The 17,202-nt window shown below is 36.0% G+C and overlaps 1 protein-coding gene and 1 long non-coding RNA gene across 10 annotated transcripts in view; one reads left to right on the forward strand and one right to left on the reverse strand.

The window, feature by feature from the left end:
• The first annotated feature begins 3,366 nt into the window (after positions 1–3,366).
• LOC137487906 (uncharacterized) overlaps positions 3,367–17,202 on the forward strand; it is a 53,135-nt gene continuing 39,299 nt past the window's right edge. For both annotated transcript variants that reach the window (XR_015511426.1, XR_015511425.1), the window contains exon 1: positions 3,367–3,441. This is a non-coding gene — a long non-coding RNA (uncharacterized LOC137487906). The remainder of the gene's footprint in view (positions 3,442–17,202) is intronic.
• Positions 8,267–17,202, reverse strand: part of atxn1b (ataxin 1b) — a 33,778-nt gene continuing 24,842 nt past the window's right edge. For all 8 annotated transcript variants that reach the window (XM_087287012.1, XM_087287013.1, XM_087287014.1 and 5 more), the window contains 2 exons: positions 12,305–14,395; positions 8,267–12,211 (listed from right to left, as the gene is read on the reverse strand). In XM_087287012.1, the coding sequence (XP_087143138.1) occupies positions 11,621–12,211; positions 12,305–14,197 (2,484 nt within the window). In that variant the 5' untranslated portion in view covers positions 14,198–14,395 and the 3' untranslated portion in view covers positions 8,267–11,620. The remainder of the gene's footprint in view (positions 12,212–12,304; positions 14,396–17,202) is intronic.

Below are 17,202 nucleotides of genomic sequence, written 5' to 3' on the forward strand. Positions count from 1 at the left end.
GTTCTGAGTTACACAAAAGCAATACAAGAATTACATTCGGGTGGTTCACAACAATTCTACATATCACAGACTCCAGTATTTATTCATAACTGATATTAAAAGCTAGAGTGGTGGTGGAATTTGTCACTTGTCAATCATTCTGCAGTCCGGTGGCACCTGCACCCAAACATACTTCCTCTTTTCTACAAATTCTCAGTAGAACATTAAAATCATAAGACTTCTCAACTGCACATATTCTGTGGTCAGCTTCAACACATATTTGCTTCAACAGGAAAGCTAAGTAAGAATGTTAAAGTTATGTTTGATGTCGATCTATCTTTCCAGCCAGTGGCAGGAAATTCTACTTCTGCAAAAATACTTTATTACTCAGAGAAGCAATACAATATACAAATGTTTACTGAAAAGTAAAAGAGACCAAAGTAATAAAAATAAATTCTTTTTTCACAACACTGTCTGAAGGTAACTGGTGTCAAAGGTTACAGGATGATGATGTTATTATAATTTTGATGCAAGTAGAGAAAAGTCCATCAAATAATTACTGAGTACAGTGTAAAGCTTCTTTACTGAGCACGACATATTTTACCCATAGTTTGGAATGAAATAAAGAGTGTTTGCACACCTTTTAATAATTGTTTGGTATTTATATCTATGTTTTATTTAATCACTTATTAAATGGCTAGATTTTTCACCTTTCCATGTGCACTTTTGGCATTATTAAGATAAGCAGAATTGCCTAATCCATTTTATGAAGCTTACTGTACAGTACAGTGTCCCAGTGATATGTTGTACAGTTCAGTGTCCCAATAAAACTCACATTTAGCACGTATATACTGTATGTGAACTGCTGATATAATTTACTGTATGCTACTGATATGACTGTCTGAAGGTAACTGATGGCAAAGGTTATGCGATGTAATGTTATCATCATTTTGAAGAGGACAAGCCTGTAGGCAACTGCAGAAAAGACCACCAATTAGTTATTCAGGACAATGTAATGCTTCTTTACAGAGCACGGCCAATTGAATACAATCTTTCATTCTACTATAAAAGTTTAGGGTAGGTGATGTTACAAAAATGTCTTATTACGATTTAAGTAATCTCATATCCAAATAATGATATACAGTTGAAGTCAGAATTATTAGCCCCCCTGAATTATTCGCCCTCCTGTTTATTTTTTCCTCTAATTTCTGTTTCACTGAAAAAATGTCTAAACATAATAGTTTTAATAACTCATTTATAATAACTGAATCATTTTATCTTTGCCATGATGACAGTAAATAATATTTTACTAGATATGTAAACACTTTCAAGATTATAACTTTCTCACAATGCTGTTACAACTGCATCTGCATCCATATAATGGCATGCAATACTGCACCCATATAAAATATAAAAAAGCACTACCATACTACAAACACCTTGAAATGAAATGAAAGGCTTTTTATTTTTTCCATATGATAAATAAATAAGTCATAAACCTATAAATTATAATTGTGAATTAAAAAACAAATGGATTAAGAAAAGATTAAACTTTCCTCTTTTCATAAACAGGTCTGTTTACTTTGGATGCTTATTTATAAATATAATTTTTCTCCACATAAATCAGTGGTATGGAACAACAAATGTATAACCTTTAAAAATAAACTCTAATTTTATAGAAATTAGTACAATAATGATGTTATATTGGTGAGAGTTATTCAAAAGTAATGGACAACTTTTTAATTATTGTGATTTTATCAATTAGCATAAGATCCCCATAACTGCTAAAGAATTTGCAATAGTATTTGATGCAATTCCTAGTGGACTTGTTCAGCTCTTATCTGTCAATGTCCTTTGAATTAAATCTTTTACATACTAATCAGAATCAATGGTGTAAAATTATAGACAATAAATGTAATAAGTTTTACATATAAAAGTTATGCAGAACCACGTTTTTTGTCTAAATGCAACAATTTTTGGAATTCCTTGTTTAAGCAGATTGAGTGAAAAAACGTTTGGAATTTACCTAGTAAATACTGTCTCGCCAATAAAGTTAAAGAAGTAACTTATAAACTAATTCATTTAATTTATCTAGTGAAACAGGTTGTTTAAAAAAATTTTGAGACATGGAGTCTGTGTGCACTTTTTGTGAATTAGAGGAGGCATCGATAAAAAAAAATGTTTTTTGAACGCACGTAGAGGTCAGAATTATTAGCCCCCTGATTATTTTTTCTCCAAATTTCTGTTTGACAGAGAAGATTTTTTTCAACACATTTCTAATATAGTTTTAATAACTAATTTTAATAACTAATTTAAATAACTAACTGATTTATTTTTTTTATCTTTGATGACACTAAATAATATTTTACTTGATATTTTTAAGACACTTCTATTCAGCTTAAAGTGTCATTTAAAGGCTTAACTACGTTAATTAGGTTAATTAGGTTAGGGTAAATAGGCAAGTTATTATAACGATGGTTTGTTCTGTAGACTATCAAAAACATATATAGCTTTAAGTGGCTAATGATTTTGACCTTAAAATGTTTTTTTTTTTTTTATTAAAACTGCTTTTATTCTAGCCGAAATAAAACAAATAAGACTTTCTCCAGAAGAAAAATATGATCGGACATACTGTGAATATTGCCTTGCTCTGTTAAACGTCATTTAGGAAATATTTAAAAAGAAAAAAAATATTCAAAGGGAGGCTAATAATTCCGACTTCAACTGTATATCCAAATGTTTTGGTTTGATGTTGAATATTTTACATTTAAATTTACAACATGAAAAATTCAGTTTTTTGAAAAGATATTATTTTGACATACTGCAATAATAGTAATAAAACTTGGGAGCAAAATGTGTTTATTAGTTTATTGTTTTTATATAGGAAGTACCATTTATTTGTTGAAAACTGCATTATATCGAAATCCTAGAAGACATTACAAACAAAAAAGCTATGATGATGTGTGCAATTTTGAAATAATTTTCTTATGCAAATTTCTTGTAATTTATATATCCCCCGTAATTATTTTTTTACTTTTTGTTTTATTCTCTAGCCTATTGATTTGTTCATTTGATGTGAAAGAAAATGTAAGCACCGTATTCTTCATTTTTGTATTGTTCTTGTTATGCAATAAAAATAAATAATAAATATGAAAACTATAAATTCATGTGCATGAAGGCATGAATTCATCAGAACGCCAACAGGTGGCGAATAATCTCCTAAGTAATTAATGCATTTTAATGATTCCTTCAAAAACGCAAATGTATCCTGTTATGAAAGTGACGAAAATGCATAATTTCTGCTTTTTCGAGATCTCAAAAGTAATTTGCTCTGCTGTTCAGGATTCGAACATAATCTGTATAATTGATTCATTTTAGCTATGATACGCGTTAGCATTCTGCTTTGGCCTTGTTTGGATGTGTCGTCTGCGATGAAGGAAAAAACAGATTAACATCTAAAATGTAAGTTTAATATTTACTTGTTCGGTGCTAACCAACGATATTTCTATGGGCCTATATGCCTAATGTCGGAGAAATAGGCTACATTATAATAAGTTTGCAACTGTTTAGGAAATAAAAACATATCGTCTTAACTGGAACGTAACGTTAGGCTACAACAATGGAAAAGGTAGCCTACAACGTTATTTCAATAAAGAAAGTATTATATAGGATTACAGGCAAACCTACTGCCCAAAGTTCACAACTTGCATAATTTCACAGCCGATTTTCCTGTCAATCTATAGGCTACATTGAGCCTTTAGCAAGCACATTACTTCTGAAAATGTGTGTCCACATGTTATGTTATGTAATGGGTGTCTGTAGCAGAAAGTCTGTCTCAGGAGTTCATACCTCTGAGCTGTAATATTGAGCAATATTTTTTTGCAAGTCACTCTTCTTCACTTAAAAGCCCCGTGTCAGTCTTTTAGCATCTTTTCTCACAGCATGTGCATGGAAGTTAAACATGTCAGAAACACATATTTAAATAGCAATAAAACCATTTAAATAGCAATAAAACCATATCTAAAACCATATCTGTTTCACAAAAAATATCAGCATAATCCTACAAGATTTAATATGGAATACAATTATTCAATTTGGCAATCAAACAAATCTTATGCCTTTTTATTGTTACATATGTTATTTCTCATTTCAATTGAATAAATTAACATTTTTAAATTTAAAAGAATGAACAATGTAAAGTAAAAGAAGACACTTGTGTTAAAGTTTTTTAAGTCTCTCAGCCCTTATAACTTTTAGACACATTTAACCCAAGAACAAAAATTACCTCATCATTTACCTTCCCTCATGAAGTTTTAACCTTTAAGAGTTTGAAGACAAAAGAAAATGTTTTAAAGAATGCTGGTTGATGAAAGCCATCCACTATGGTAGGAAAACAGATTATTTATGGAAGTCAATGGGTTTCAGCTACCAGCATTTTTCAAAATAAAAACTCAAATAGAGCGACGCAGTGTTGCAGTAGGTAGTGCTGTTTCCTCACAGCAAGAAGGTCGCGGGTTCGAGCCCCGGCTGTGTCAGTTAGCATTTCTGTGTAAAGTTTGGATGGTCTCCCTGCGTTCGCGTGGGTTTTCTCCGGGTGCTCCGGTTTCCCCCACAGTACAAAGACATGCAGTACAGGTGAATTGGGTTTGCTAAATTGTCCGTTGTATATTAGTGTATATGGAAATTACCCAAAGATAGGTTGCAGCTGGAAGGGCATCTGCTGCGTAAAACATGTGCTGGATAAATTGGCGTTTCATTCCACTGTGGCGACCCCAGATTAATAAAGGGACTAAACCAAAAACAAAATGAATGAATGAAAAACTCAAATAGACTTGGAACAAGTGAAGGGTGAGCTAATGATAACAGCGTAACCCCCCCTTCCCACCACCATTACAAAGTCCAGAAAATGACCCCTATATGAGCCCATTTATCCCACTTTTGACTGCTTTATTGCTTTAATAGAAGAAGTTTTGTTAACAAATTAAATTTTTTATTATTCAACTGGCCACATTCTGACTGAGGAACGTTGAATGAGCTGGCCAGTTTGTTATTGTGGCCAGTTTGTTATTTGTCTGTAGGCTGCAGTTTTTATTTTAACAAGTTTTACCAGATCACTATTGTTTTTAAAGGATGAATGATAATAAATTTGTATGCAAAAATTATTTTATAAATAATATAAATATAAATTAAATATCTTTTTTAATATTAATTTATTCATTTTTCAAAAAATGCTAATCGCATAAAAATATTTTTAAAACTGGAATAACTTACGGTTTAAATCCTCATTTGTAAATATATACTTCATAAAATAGCATGGAAAGCACTTTGACAAAATTGTAGGAATGTGGAAAATATTTGTTGAAAATTTAAATGTTTTGGTGCATCAAAAAGTATGGTTATGATCGCAATCCGACAAACTGATCCAGCCAAGATTAGTTCTTAAAATGTCACTAAAATGCATACTTTAATAGAAAATGAGGTGAATAACTGCAAAAAGTTCCCCTTTGTCAGAAAAAAAGAAACACTCTTTATTAATAAAACTAAAAGCTAATACATATTCTAATGTCATATATAAACCATATAAATCGTTAATGGTTGTAATTTATAGACTATTTATTAAAAAAAGAAAAAATCCTACTTCATAATGATAAATCTAATAATACTTACTATTATAAGTAGGATATTGGTTATTTATTTATTTATTTATTTATTTATTTTAAGTCTACTATTTCAATTTGACACATTCAAACCACTGCAAAAATTATCTAACCAACATACCCATGTCATATAGGTCTACAGTACAGATACATTTCTTAATAAATAACCTTTTATAAACTAAACCATTAACGTATGCTATATATTTTTGTTTTTACAAGCTTTGGAGATGTAACGTAAACTCCGTTTTCAAATAATAGGTCACCTATAGCTTTCGTCATGAGCCACGGCTGCATTCAAAATGGTATGTTTTCAGAGTGCATTATGAAGTGAACGCAATTGTAAATATGAAGCTTGCTAAAAATGAACTAAAAATACTTTGAAAGCAAATTAGGGGAAATGACTTTAATGTTTTTTTTTAATCATTTCAAGTTTATTTGTTGGAAAATTCTAAAGGAATAGGGCATAGGGGGGTAACTGGGAGTGAAACACAACCAGGAACATACTTCTAACTACAGCTCTAAAGGTTTAGTTGGAAACGTACAAGTTTGCAAACGTTTGTTTTGTATTTGGGATTTGGGAAATTTGAATTTGGGAAATGCCAATAGGCTGGTTACAGGCCTCGTGAACAATCCATTTAATGGCTAATTATGAAACAAAAACAATCAAAAGATAGGTATTATTTTTACAGTTCATACACAATATGCACACAGAAAATTTTGCCTTCAGACTTTGTTCAGTGAAAAAAATGTTTTTTTTTTTGTTTCCTGAAGGAAAGAGGCGACTAAAATTGGCACAGTATTTTATTAGAGTGATTATACAGATACAATAGATTTGTACTATACAGGAAGTCATTAAACTGGACATATTCACCAAAAGTCGAGTCTGACGTTCCTTTTCATTTCACAAAAAAAACAAAACAGCTACAAAAACTTGCAAGCACCACCAAAGAAATGATCACTGACTTCACTTGAACAGTCTCGGATGCTCTGTTCACATAAACACGCCACAGTTAGAAAAGTTGAGGTTGACTTCTGTCTTAATTGCTTTATGTCAGTTTGTAGAAAAGGAGCTTGTCAAAGAATGAGAAAAATATCACGGGTACAACGAATCACACAAATATAGTCATTTACATCGAATATATAAGAAAATCAGAAATCAGTTATGTGCTTTTTTTGTTCTTTTGTTTTTTAAGAGAAGTGTCACTGGCGATTGAGGTTTAACGGGAGGTAAAAGATTTAGAACTTACTTTACAGTGTGTTTTTAGCAAAGAAAACAATGGGATCGGCGATGTTTATGTTGTAGGTCAATCTTGAGATGTGAAGTTTGGTCTTCCAACCCTTAATGAGGCCTTGTGGTATTGCTAGAGCTAATCCTGGAACTTTGAGGCATATGCATACAACAAATTCTGACTGTCTTTGGATATATATATATATATATATATATATATATATATATATATATATATATATATATATATATATATATATAAGCCATATTGTATGTATGTATGTATGTATGTATATATATATATATATATAAGCCATATTGTTGATGCCCAATCTTGTACATACTACTGAATGTTGTGTTTATGATCACATTTTCAATAGCAAGCGTGTACTAGTGTTTTTTTTTGTTTTTTTAACACACCGAGTGCATGTACAGTGATGGGCTGTAGAGGGCGCAATAGTCAGCCAGTGACTTCCCATGAGTCATAGCACTGGAGCTAAAATGAGCTCCAGCTCAGTTTTATTTGCCACTTTTTGCAAAAACGAATACAGGAACAGAAACAGTCATCGGGCCAGTTTCTCCACCTGAGAATATAGATTGACTATAAATCGCTATAACGCTTTTATGCCCTCCTCAAATGGTCGACAGCCTTGTTTGATGCAGATGATAATAAATCGCTGTAAAGTTGAAACAGAAAAGCAGATGTGATAATGTGATAAAACCTGACTGTCTTCAGTGAAGTTATCCACACAAACACACTGAGGTCTAAATGTACATAGCTACACACGGAAAAGGAGAGAAAAAAGAGAGAGAACAGTGATACATATTTAACAAACAACAATCCAGAAACTGTGACACTTTCGTAATGGTTTCTAGTCTATTGTCGTTGCACTGCCTTTTCATTATCACTGGCACAATAGACGTTATTGAACATACTGTAGCTATATGTGACTACCAATCAACCATCCTTTCATTGTCCTCTCTCTTCAAAAGTGCATAAAATCCAAATCCAGATTGGACTGAATGTGCAATCAAGCATTACTTCTACAATATGAGGTCTATTGTGATTCCATCTGAATATAAGCTTAGAAACAACAATACCTTTTTTTTTTAAAGTCAGTCAACAAACAGTGGAAAAACTCACACTCGTGACCACGCATATCAAAATGTATAGGTTTTATGTGACCTACAGAGCTGGCAATTTGTAGTGTTAACTAGACTGCATACTTACACTCGGCGTTACTCTTTAAAATGTCTACTTGTGCAAATAGCAAAATTCTTATATGTATGCAAAGATTTTTTTTTTCTGAATTTCTAACAGCATTCATATGTTTAAAACAGTCGGTGGCATTAGATAAGAATTATTTTGTGACCGTTTTGCACAAAAAGACTCAAGATAATCTGAAGATAATCCCATAATGATTTATTTATGGAATATAGCAATTATATTTGTTGTTTTAAAAAAGTATGTTTACCTTATCTGTAATTTGTCAATGCACTATAATTCCTTTAAATTTGTTAAACATGACAAGCACAGTAAAGATAAAGACAGAGAAAATAGATAATGTGGATACTAAATTCTAAAAATAGCGTCTCAACATTCATCATTTTGTGTTTTTTTTTTTCTCTGCAGAGAAGGTACAATGACTGTTCATGTTTAGGCAATTAATGGCATACTGCTAATTATGAAGAAATCAACATTTTAAAAGATAGTGGCTGAGATAACTTACACTGAGTAGGTGCCACATTTAAGTTAATACAACCAGAAAACTAAGATGTGAGGGACTGCAATTATATTTTAAATTATAACCCATATTTTCCCATTTCTGCTGATTTCTGCTTTAAATGGCATAGCAGATTCACAGCACATCATTTTCCTGACCCACTGATTCTTAATAGTAGGATAATGTTTTTGTTTGTTTACAGATTTATAAAGTTTTATTAACATCATTAAGGCCCAGGTATACTTTAAATGAAATCCAACAACAAACTGAAATGACGTAATTTGGAACAAATTCTGTTTAAATGGAGATCGTTTGAGTTTGTTTTGGCAGTTTGAAACTGCTTACCAAAGCAAACTTTTGGGGGAGTTTGTTTTGGCTCCTAAACACCATCGTGGCAATTTCCTAATAGGTGGGTGTGTTCTGGAACTCTGCCTTCTTTGACACGAGATTGATTCATATCTAATGCCAGACAGGGGATAAGGCATCCAACACAACAACACCAAGTTAGCCACATAAATGGAATACACTGTAGAGTTGAGTAGCAGAGCTGCTACAGATGCATCCACACCTATACAATCTTCTGAGGAAAGATTAAAAAAAACTTAGAGGGGGTCACACACCAGATAAGGAGTGCCACCATGTCGTGCTGTGCTTTTTAAAGTTTGATTTAGTCCAGTATTTATCAGGGGTCACCACAACAGATTGAACCACCATTGATTTCGGCATATGTTAATACATACACAACCCAACAAAGAGAAAAAGTACAATTATATTCATTCATTCCTTTTCATTCACTTTTCCGAGGCCGGGTCACAGGGGCAGCAGTCTTAGAAGAGAACCCCAGACTTGCCTCTCCCCAAACATATCCTCCAGCTCCTCCAGGGGGATCCCGAGATGTTCCCAGGTCAGCTAAGAGACATAGTCCCTCCAGTGTATCCTTGGTCTATCCCGAGGCCTCCTCCTGGTGGGACATGCCTGGAACGACTCCCTAGGTAGGCTTCAAGGAGGCATCCAAAACAGATACCCGAGCCACCTCAGCTGACTTCTCTCGATGTGGAGGAGCAGCAGCTCTACTCCAAGCTCCTTCCGGGTGACAGAGCTCCTCACCCTATCTATAAGGGTGCACCCTGCCACCCAGCAAAGGAAACTCATTTCGGCAGCTTGTATCTAAGATGTTTTTCTTTCGGTCATGACTCAAAGCTCATGATCATAGGTGAGAGTAGGAACGTAGATTGATCTGTAAATTGAGAGCTTTGGCTTAGCTTCTTCTTTACCACAATGGACCAGTACATTAATCGCATTACTGAGGCCGCTGCACCAATCCAACGAGTCCAACATACACTGGAAACAAGTCTGACTTATTGTCGGCAATGCAAACCAAACTCATGCTCCGTTCATACAGGGATGAGACAGCCCTTAACAGAGCACCTCTGACCACATACTCCCAGAGCACCCTCCACAGAATGCCACGAGGGACACAGTCGAATGTCTTCTCAGAGTCTACAAAACACATGTGGACTGGTTAGGCATTCTCCCATGAACACTTGAGCTTGTTTATGATCATCAAATAATACAATATAAGTTTGCATCCAAAATCTAACATCTAAAAATAAATGAAAGTGACAGAAACCAGAAGTCTTGAGCCATTTGTGTGAACAGTAAGGTCAATACCGTCACTCAGCCATTTCAAATTTCTTTTTGCCCTCAAAAAATGAACATCATTTGAAGTATAACCAGGGCCTTTAGATGCTAAAGGTTTTTATATATATAAGCTAACCTTGATTCAAAAATTGCATTTGTATTTTGGATAAACATGAAAAACTTGGCTAGTTTATAGCATCAAAGATGCTGCGTATAGTTATTTGTCTTGTATAGGGATTCAGTTGCGTCTTTAACATTGAGTATTATTGCAGCTGGACTAAGTAAGGCCCACAACATTTAAAATAGTGTAAAGAAGACATCAGTAATTCAAAAATACTAAATGAGAAGTGCTTTGCACATATAATGGGTAGTAATGCACAAAATGACCAACAGCACTCAAAACTGTCTGTTGCTGTAGTAACAAAACAGAGGTGGGAATGTTTCCGTCCATTCATTCAGCGTTCCTTAACCTTTCTTTAAAGTGCTAATTCTGAACAAAGATTCTCTACACACAGCCAGGATTTCTCCAATGCTTTCTCATTCAAAACTGAGATCACAGATCCAGTCAGGCAGTCTGACTGGGTTATTTGTTAAATGCACATATGAGGTATGTGAAAGCTCAGTATTGCATATCTAAAAGACTATCAGCAATTGAATGAAAATATATGGATAAATCATTTAACATTCATTGTTGAATCTTGATGCTATTCTTGACCTTGGTCTGATTCACTTGAGTAGTCACTTGAGCAAAGCCTGTCACTCTTAGCCAACAGTATGAGCACAGGACATTTCTGGGCAGTAACAAGAGGAAAGTGGCTTCTGTCAGGATAAATAGACTCTCACAACTAACCAAAAGCACTTTTTACTTTTTGCCATCAGTCCTTGTAACAGTCCCTATCCAGTCAGGACCCTGATTTTTAATAAATTCTGTACACAAAATTAGATACTATATGAGTAGCAAGCAGAGAAAAAAAACATGATCAGACCTTTAGCTATACAACCAAAAATTGTCATGTCCAGCAGATTTAGAAAAAGTAAGTGTAAGGATCAATGTTACATATGACACACTCAACTAATCACACACATTAGTCTTGTGTAAAATGACTTAACATTACAGTAACCTGGATATGAATGTCAGAGGAAAGCAACAAAGTACCAAAAACAAATCTGCTCTTCCTTGGCCTTCCTTGAGTCCATGGCAGTGATAGGGAAAGTGAATCTCAGTGGTTGAAGCAAAAGCATCGTCTTGAACACCAAGCAAAAACTAATTTTATTCACTTAATCAACTATATGTGATTTGTCAAATTAAGGCTAATTAAGTAAGGCTAATTTTTGTATTTCTTTGTTAAAAATCACCTCCCCATCACTGCTCCATGGAGTTCAGAAGCTTCTCAACAACCTGTGCTGGAACGGCCTTCAATGCTGACCTTCAGCTGATGTGGGATGAAGGAAAATTTGGGTAAAATCTGAGGGTCCTCTCGCGACTTCTGCATGTCTGCTTTCTCTGGGGCAGACCATCTTCTCTTGCGACTAATGGGTCTCTCTGCAGTGGATGTATATGTTTTTTCAGCTTGGTTCTGAAGATTAACTAGTGTCTGAGGATTTGAGCCCCCATTCTCAGAAAGGGACAACACAATTTTTGTGTTGGAAGTCTCAATCAGTTTTTCTTCAATACTATTTTCCACTTCTGATGGAATTTTGTGTCCTTTCTTGAGATCATCCACTTGGGTTGGTCTTTCCATAAGAGGCCCATTGTTTTTGGTTGCATTTAAAAGGCTGTGTTTCATCACAGAGTCTGAAAAATGATCCTTCTTTTGAATGCTATTTTTTAGGCTTTTAAGAGTGAGAGAGATACAGACATCGCCCACAGAGAGTTTGGCACAGGATAGCGCTAGTAACTGGGTGGTGCGATCAGGGCAGCAGGATGACCAACCTTGACCAAACACAAAGAAAGGGTATTCCACCAGAACCTCAACACACACCTAAAATGGAGAAAAACAAGAATAACATTTAAGCTGCATATATTCATTCTTCAGCAATGTAAGTGAATTTGATGTCAAGAAAAACTGACTCACCTGGGCTTTGTTCTCTCCCACTGAGAACTGTATGATGACAGCATTAGGAGTGCGGCTGCCCTCTATGCGCTCTACAGTGCTGGAGTCAATCTTCAGTTCTCCACTAACCTCAGCACTTTGCACAAAGTCCTCTGTCCGCAGATCCTCCACACGCTTCAATTCGCCATCTGCCAACTGGATAATAGAGCCCTTCATGAAGAATGGAGGAAGTCTTGCTGTTGGTGATGATGGTGAGCTGTGAGGGCTTGTGGAAATTGGAGGTGTAGCTGGGACTGGAGATCCCACTACACTGCCTGGAAGAACAGGCAGCTGTATTTGGGTAGGACTTGGCACAGCACAGGGGACAAGACCTCCATCAGACCCTGTGATGTCTTTACCATTGGGTAGAACTGAAGCTACTGCTGCAGGTGGGGATGTATTAATAAAGGTCTGGGGCAGAGCTGTTGATGCATTAGCTAAACTGGGGATGACAGAACAGCGTGTGACCTCCGGCTCAGCAGTAGACGGATTGATGTTAGTGGCACTCACCGGAATGAGCAAGGAGGGGTTGCCTGAGATTACCACATGCTGTGGCAGGTTGCTCTGATAACCAGTTACTGCTTGCTGAGGTCCACCAGAAGCACTGGTGATGTAGCCAATAATTGGGAGCTGTGTAGCAGAGTAAAGGCTGGTGGAGAGTTCCTGTTGAGGAGCATTGTGAGGAGCCTGGATGAGTGTGTGGGGGGAAATTGTTGAGGCAGGAGAAACTTGGCTGTCTGAAGAAGTAAGGGAGGACACTCTGGACATTGGCTTGCCTAGGCAGATCCCTCCTCTCTCAGCAAGGTGCAAAGATGAGTGGTCTTTACCCAAGATACTTTGGATGTCCGAGTTGCTGTTTGCTGCAAGGTGGCTACTGGATACCAGCATCAGCGAAGTCTGCAGACCTGCTCTGTCATTAGTGGTGTAGTCTGCAGGCAGCAGAACCTGAGCTTGCGTCTGGATACCCAGGTTATGGTTTTGCTTGTGGTTCTGTTCAACATCTGGCTGGCTAGAGATCCCTTTGGCCATTGTAGTATTGTGCTTGACTACTGTAACATCCCCTAGTGCACCATTCAGCACCTCTCTGCGATGGGAGTCTGGCTGCTTTGCAATGAAGCCATCGGTGTAGTGTAGTACCACTTGAGAGGGGGTGAGAGCCAGGGCATGAGGAGCAAGGACAGCTGAGTGTGGATGGATTTGAAGGGGCAGTTGTGTAGAAGGAGAAGAAACTGTCAAACCCAAAGGAGCACTCTCGACCTGGATGCATTGACTGTGGGAAACATTTGGTATAGAAGAAATCACATGACTCTGTGAATCAAGGCTGGATGCTTGAGAGATGACAGCTGTTGTGGCCAAGATCTCTTGTGGTGTTCTCTGTGGTTGTGTTGGACTGGATGTGGATGGGACAATATGTGAAGAGATATAACTTGTATAGGGCCCTATGAGCTGGAGATTGGGGGGAAGTTGTGTGTATTGGACGGAACCTATGGTTTGAGGAAGGCTTGTGGAGAGAACCGCAGGACTTGCTGTTAGTACGGTAGGCCCCGACAAGACTCCTCTGTAGGTGGAACTATTGGAAGAGAATGAAAAGCCAGCAGATGTAGTAGTTGGAGGGTACTCTGCCACCACAGTGAGAGCCTTATTTGATGGTGGGGGGCTGTCAGGCTCAGAACTGTTGCTATGTGATGGGCCTGCATTGTTGGGGATGTGGGCCATGCTAGCCATGGTAGCAACACTGGCCAGCCAAGCCAAATTTTCTCCACTCTGGCTCTCACTAACAGCAGCTGACACCAGCACCTGCTTCTCTTCCAGTGCTAAAATCTCCCGCTTCTTTGGCGGAAGGCACTCATTACAGCGCTCCTGGTTAGACTTCATGGTCTTGGAGCTTTTCCTGTAATTTAACCACTCGTCTTTTTCAGAATGTTTTACATGCAAAGCAGAACTCAGATTTTCATTGTCCTATTACTCTGCTCCACTTGTACCATAGTCTTGCCCATTGGAAGGACTCCTGTCAGGAAAGGATCCATGTGCTTCATGTGGAATCATCTCTCTCTGATGGCTATTGATCTGTACCTTCATTAGACAAACAGAAAACAAAAATTAGAAATTGTATACTATATATATATATATATATATATATATATATATATATATATATATATATATATATATATATATATATATATATATATAGTATTTTTGCACTGCCTTTGATTCTATGAAATTATACCAAACATTTCTGCCTAAATATAGCATATTATGTGGTCTGATACCCAAAAGGAACATTGTTTCAGTTACAAGTTTTTTTTTTTTTATTGTAATATGCTAGCGACAGCGATTTGGCCTGTGCTCACCCAGCCAAACCTTAAGTCAAACCTTTACTACTGAACTCTTAGTCTTACATTTCCCCTCCATTTATCAGCAAACATCATTGTGTAAATTCAGCAATGTCTATTGTGATTGTTTTAAGTGATTGTTCTATCACCATGATCCATCATCAAATGTAAATCCAAATCCTCCTCATGCTCCAAGGGCTCAAGCTCATACTGTTTGCATATACATACAATCCATCAGTGAAGATAAAGAGAACATAGAATGAAAACGTAACATGTGGACAGGAAAAAGACGATGGAAGAGAGAGACAGAGAGAGAGAACACTGGCTCTCCTGACCCACATTGAGCTCTGCCTGCAAGCGAGCATGATTATTGAGTTAGAGTGTAACAGTGGAGAAGAAAGAGAGAGTGAGAGAGAGAGAGTAAGGGAGGGGGGAAAAGAGGGAGGGAGAGATCCCTACACCACAGTAGATCTGCACCAATCACTGTCCTACTTTCCCCTGCTACAGCTTACACCACACACAGCCATTAAATGCTTCAGTCTATTGTATACAGAGCACAATACACATCAGCATATCAGCATCGGACTGATACGCACTTATGCATACGTGATTTGGTGCAGAGTGCTCGTGTATCAAAGAACAATAGAATCTGAGCGATCCCACAGATCAGTGTTTAGAATGCACAGAATAGCAAAAGTATATGACAAACATTACGTATAGAAATACAGTTGAAGTCAAAATTATTAGCCCCCTTGTTTATTTTTTCCCCAATTTCTGTTTTACATAAAGAAGATTTTTTTTCAACACATTTCTAAAAATAATAGTTATAATAACTCATTTCTAACAACTGATTTATTTTATCTTTGCCATGATGACAGTCAATAATATTTTACTAGATATTTTTCAAGACACTTCTCTACAGCTTAAAGTGACATTTAAAAGCTTAACTAGGTTAATTAGGTTAACTAGGCAGGTTAGGGTAATTAGGCAAGTTATTGTATAATGATAGTTTGTTCTGTAGACTATCGAAAAAATATAGCTTAGGTGGCTAATAATTTTGTCCTTAAATTGGTTTCTATAAAATTAAAAACTGCTTTTACTCTAGCTGAAATAAAACAAATAGGACTTTCTTCAGAAGAAAAAATATTATCAGACATACTGTGAACATTTCCTTGGTCTGTAAACATCATTTGGGAAATATTAAAAAAAGTTAAAGGGGGGCTAATAATTCTGACTTCAACTGTAACTGCATTGCTCTGTATTGCTCCATGCTTTAACATGGATTCAAGTTATTAAATCCTATATCTGTACATTAAAAAATAACAATGTAGTAGCAGGCAATATTGTTTACCCTTAACCCTAATAGACAGACATTCAGGTGTCTGTACTGTACAAATGCTTTACTTAGAGACTGAACAGCAATCCTCCATAGAGCAATATTCTGAATGTATTTATGAACATAATTCTGACTGTAATATTTGCTGTGGCTTTGTATTTTTAGGCTATATATAGATGCATTGATGAGCTTGTTGGTTCCTTGCACATACTGTTAAGAATAAATTATATAAAGAGAGCATAGAGGTAAACTTGGAAGGAAATGGTTGTGGAAAGTTTCAAGAATACCTGCATTTCACACATCATTTGTGTGTGTCAGTATGTGCCTATGCGCTACTTCTCTCTCACTGGGTGTCATATTTGCCTGTCTATTTCCAGGGGGCTTCTAAGAGCACTACTGAAATACACCCACAATTCAAAATAGCTAACTCTAAAAAGCAATTCAGCCTCACAAAAATAAAAGTGATGCTTCATGTATGCATTCCTTCTGCTTGTGACCCAGCAAACAGTTTGTGTTTAATATATGTCTAATAGACATAAAAGCTTAGACAGCTTGGCTAAAACAAGACTAAACTTGGGCTGTCAGATGTCTATTAGATTTTCATGACTAGTCTAGTTTTGGCCTATTCTTAGATCTCCATTATTTTCACTGACAGCCCAAATTTAGCCTTGTTTTAGCCAAGACGACTATGTTTAGATGTCTATTAGACATCTATTACACATCTTTTAAGAACAAAAAATGCTTGCTGGTGACTAATTCAGTGCCACAGATCTGTTGCCAATGCCAGAACCTACTATTGGTGTTGAATTAAGCTTAAGATGTTTTATATCCCTCCGTTTAACCCTATAAACCTACGTTTAAAGAAGTTTTATATGAAATAAATCATGGTTGTAGGTGATTTTAGTAGGACTGGGCGATTTGGCCTAAAATCTAAATCTTGAATAATTGAACATTTTTACTTGATTACAATTAATAGACGATTATTTGATTTATTTATTTAGCAAATTTTGTACATTAATATGCTTACATATTACAAGTGCATGTGGTCACATACCCATAAAAGCTGTGTCAGACCATACCTGTGTGTTCGATGCAGAAGTGTGAAGGGTGCATTACTTGATATTAAAATAATTGAAAGAAGCAGGCACTATGATCATCATATAATGATATCTGCTTTCTATGATTATGTATTGAACGTCAACTTAGAA

The sequence above is a fragment of the Danio rerio genome, chromosome 16 (assembly GCF_052040795.2).
Source record: "Danio rerio strain M-AB ecotype USA chromosome 16, GRCz13ab, whole genome shotgun sequence".
In the NCBI taxonomy this organism is placed as follows: Eukaryota; Metazoa; Chordata; class Actinopteri; order Cypriniformes; family Danionidae; genus Danio; species Danio rerio.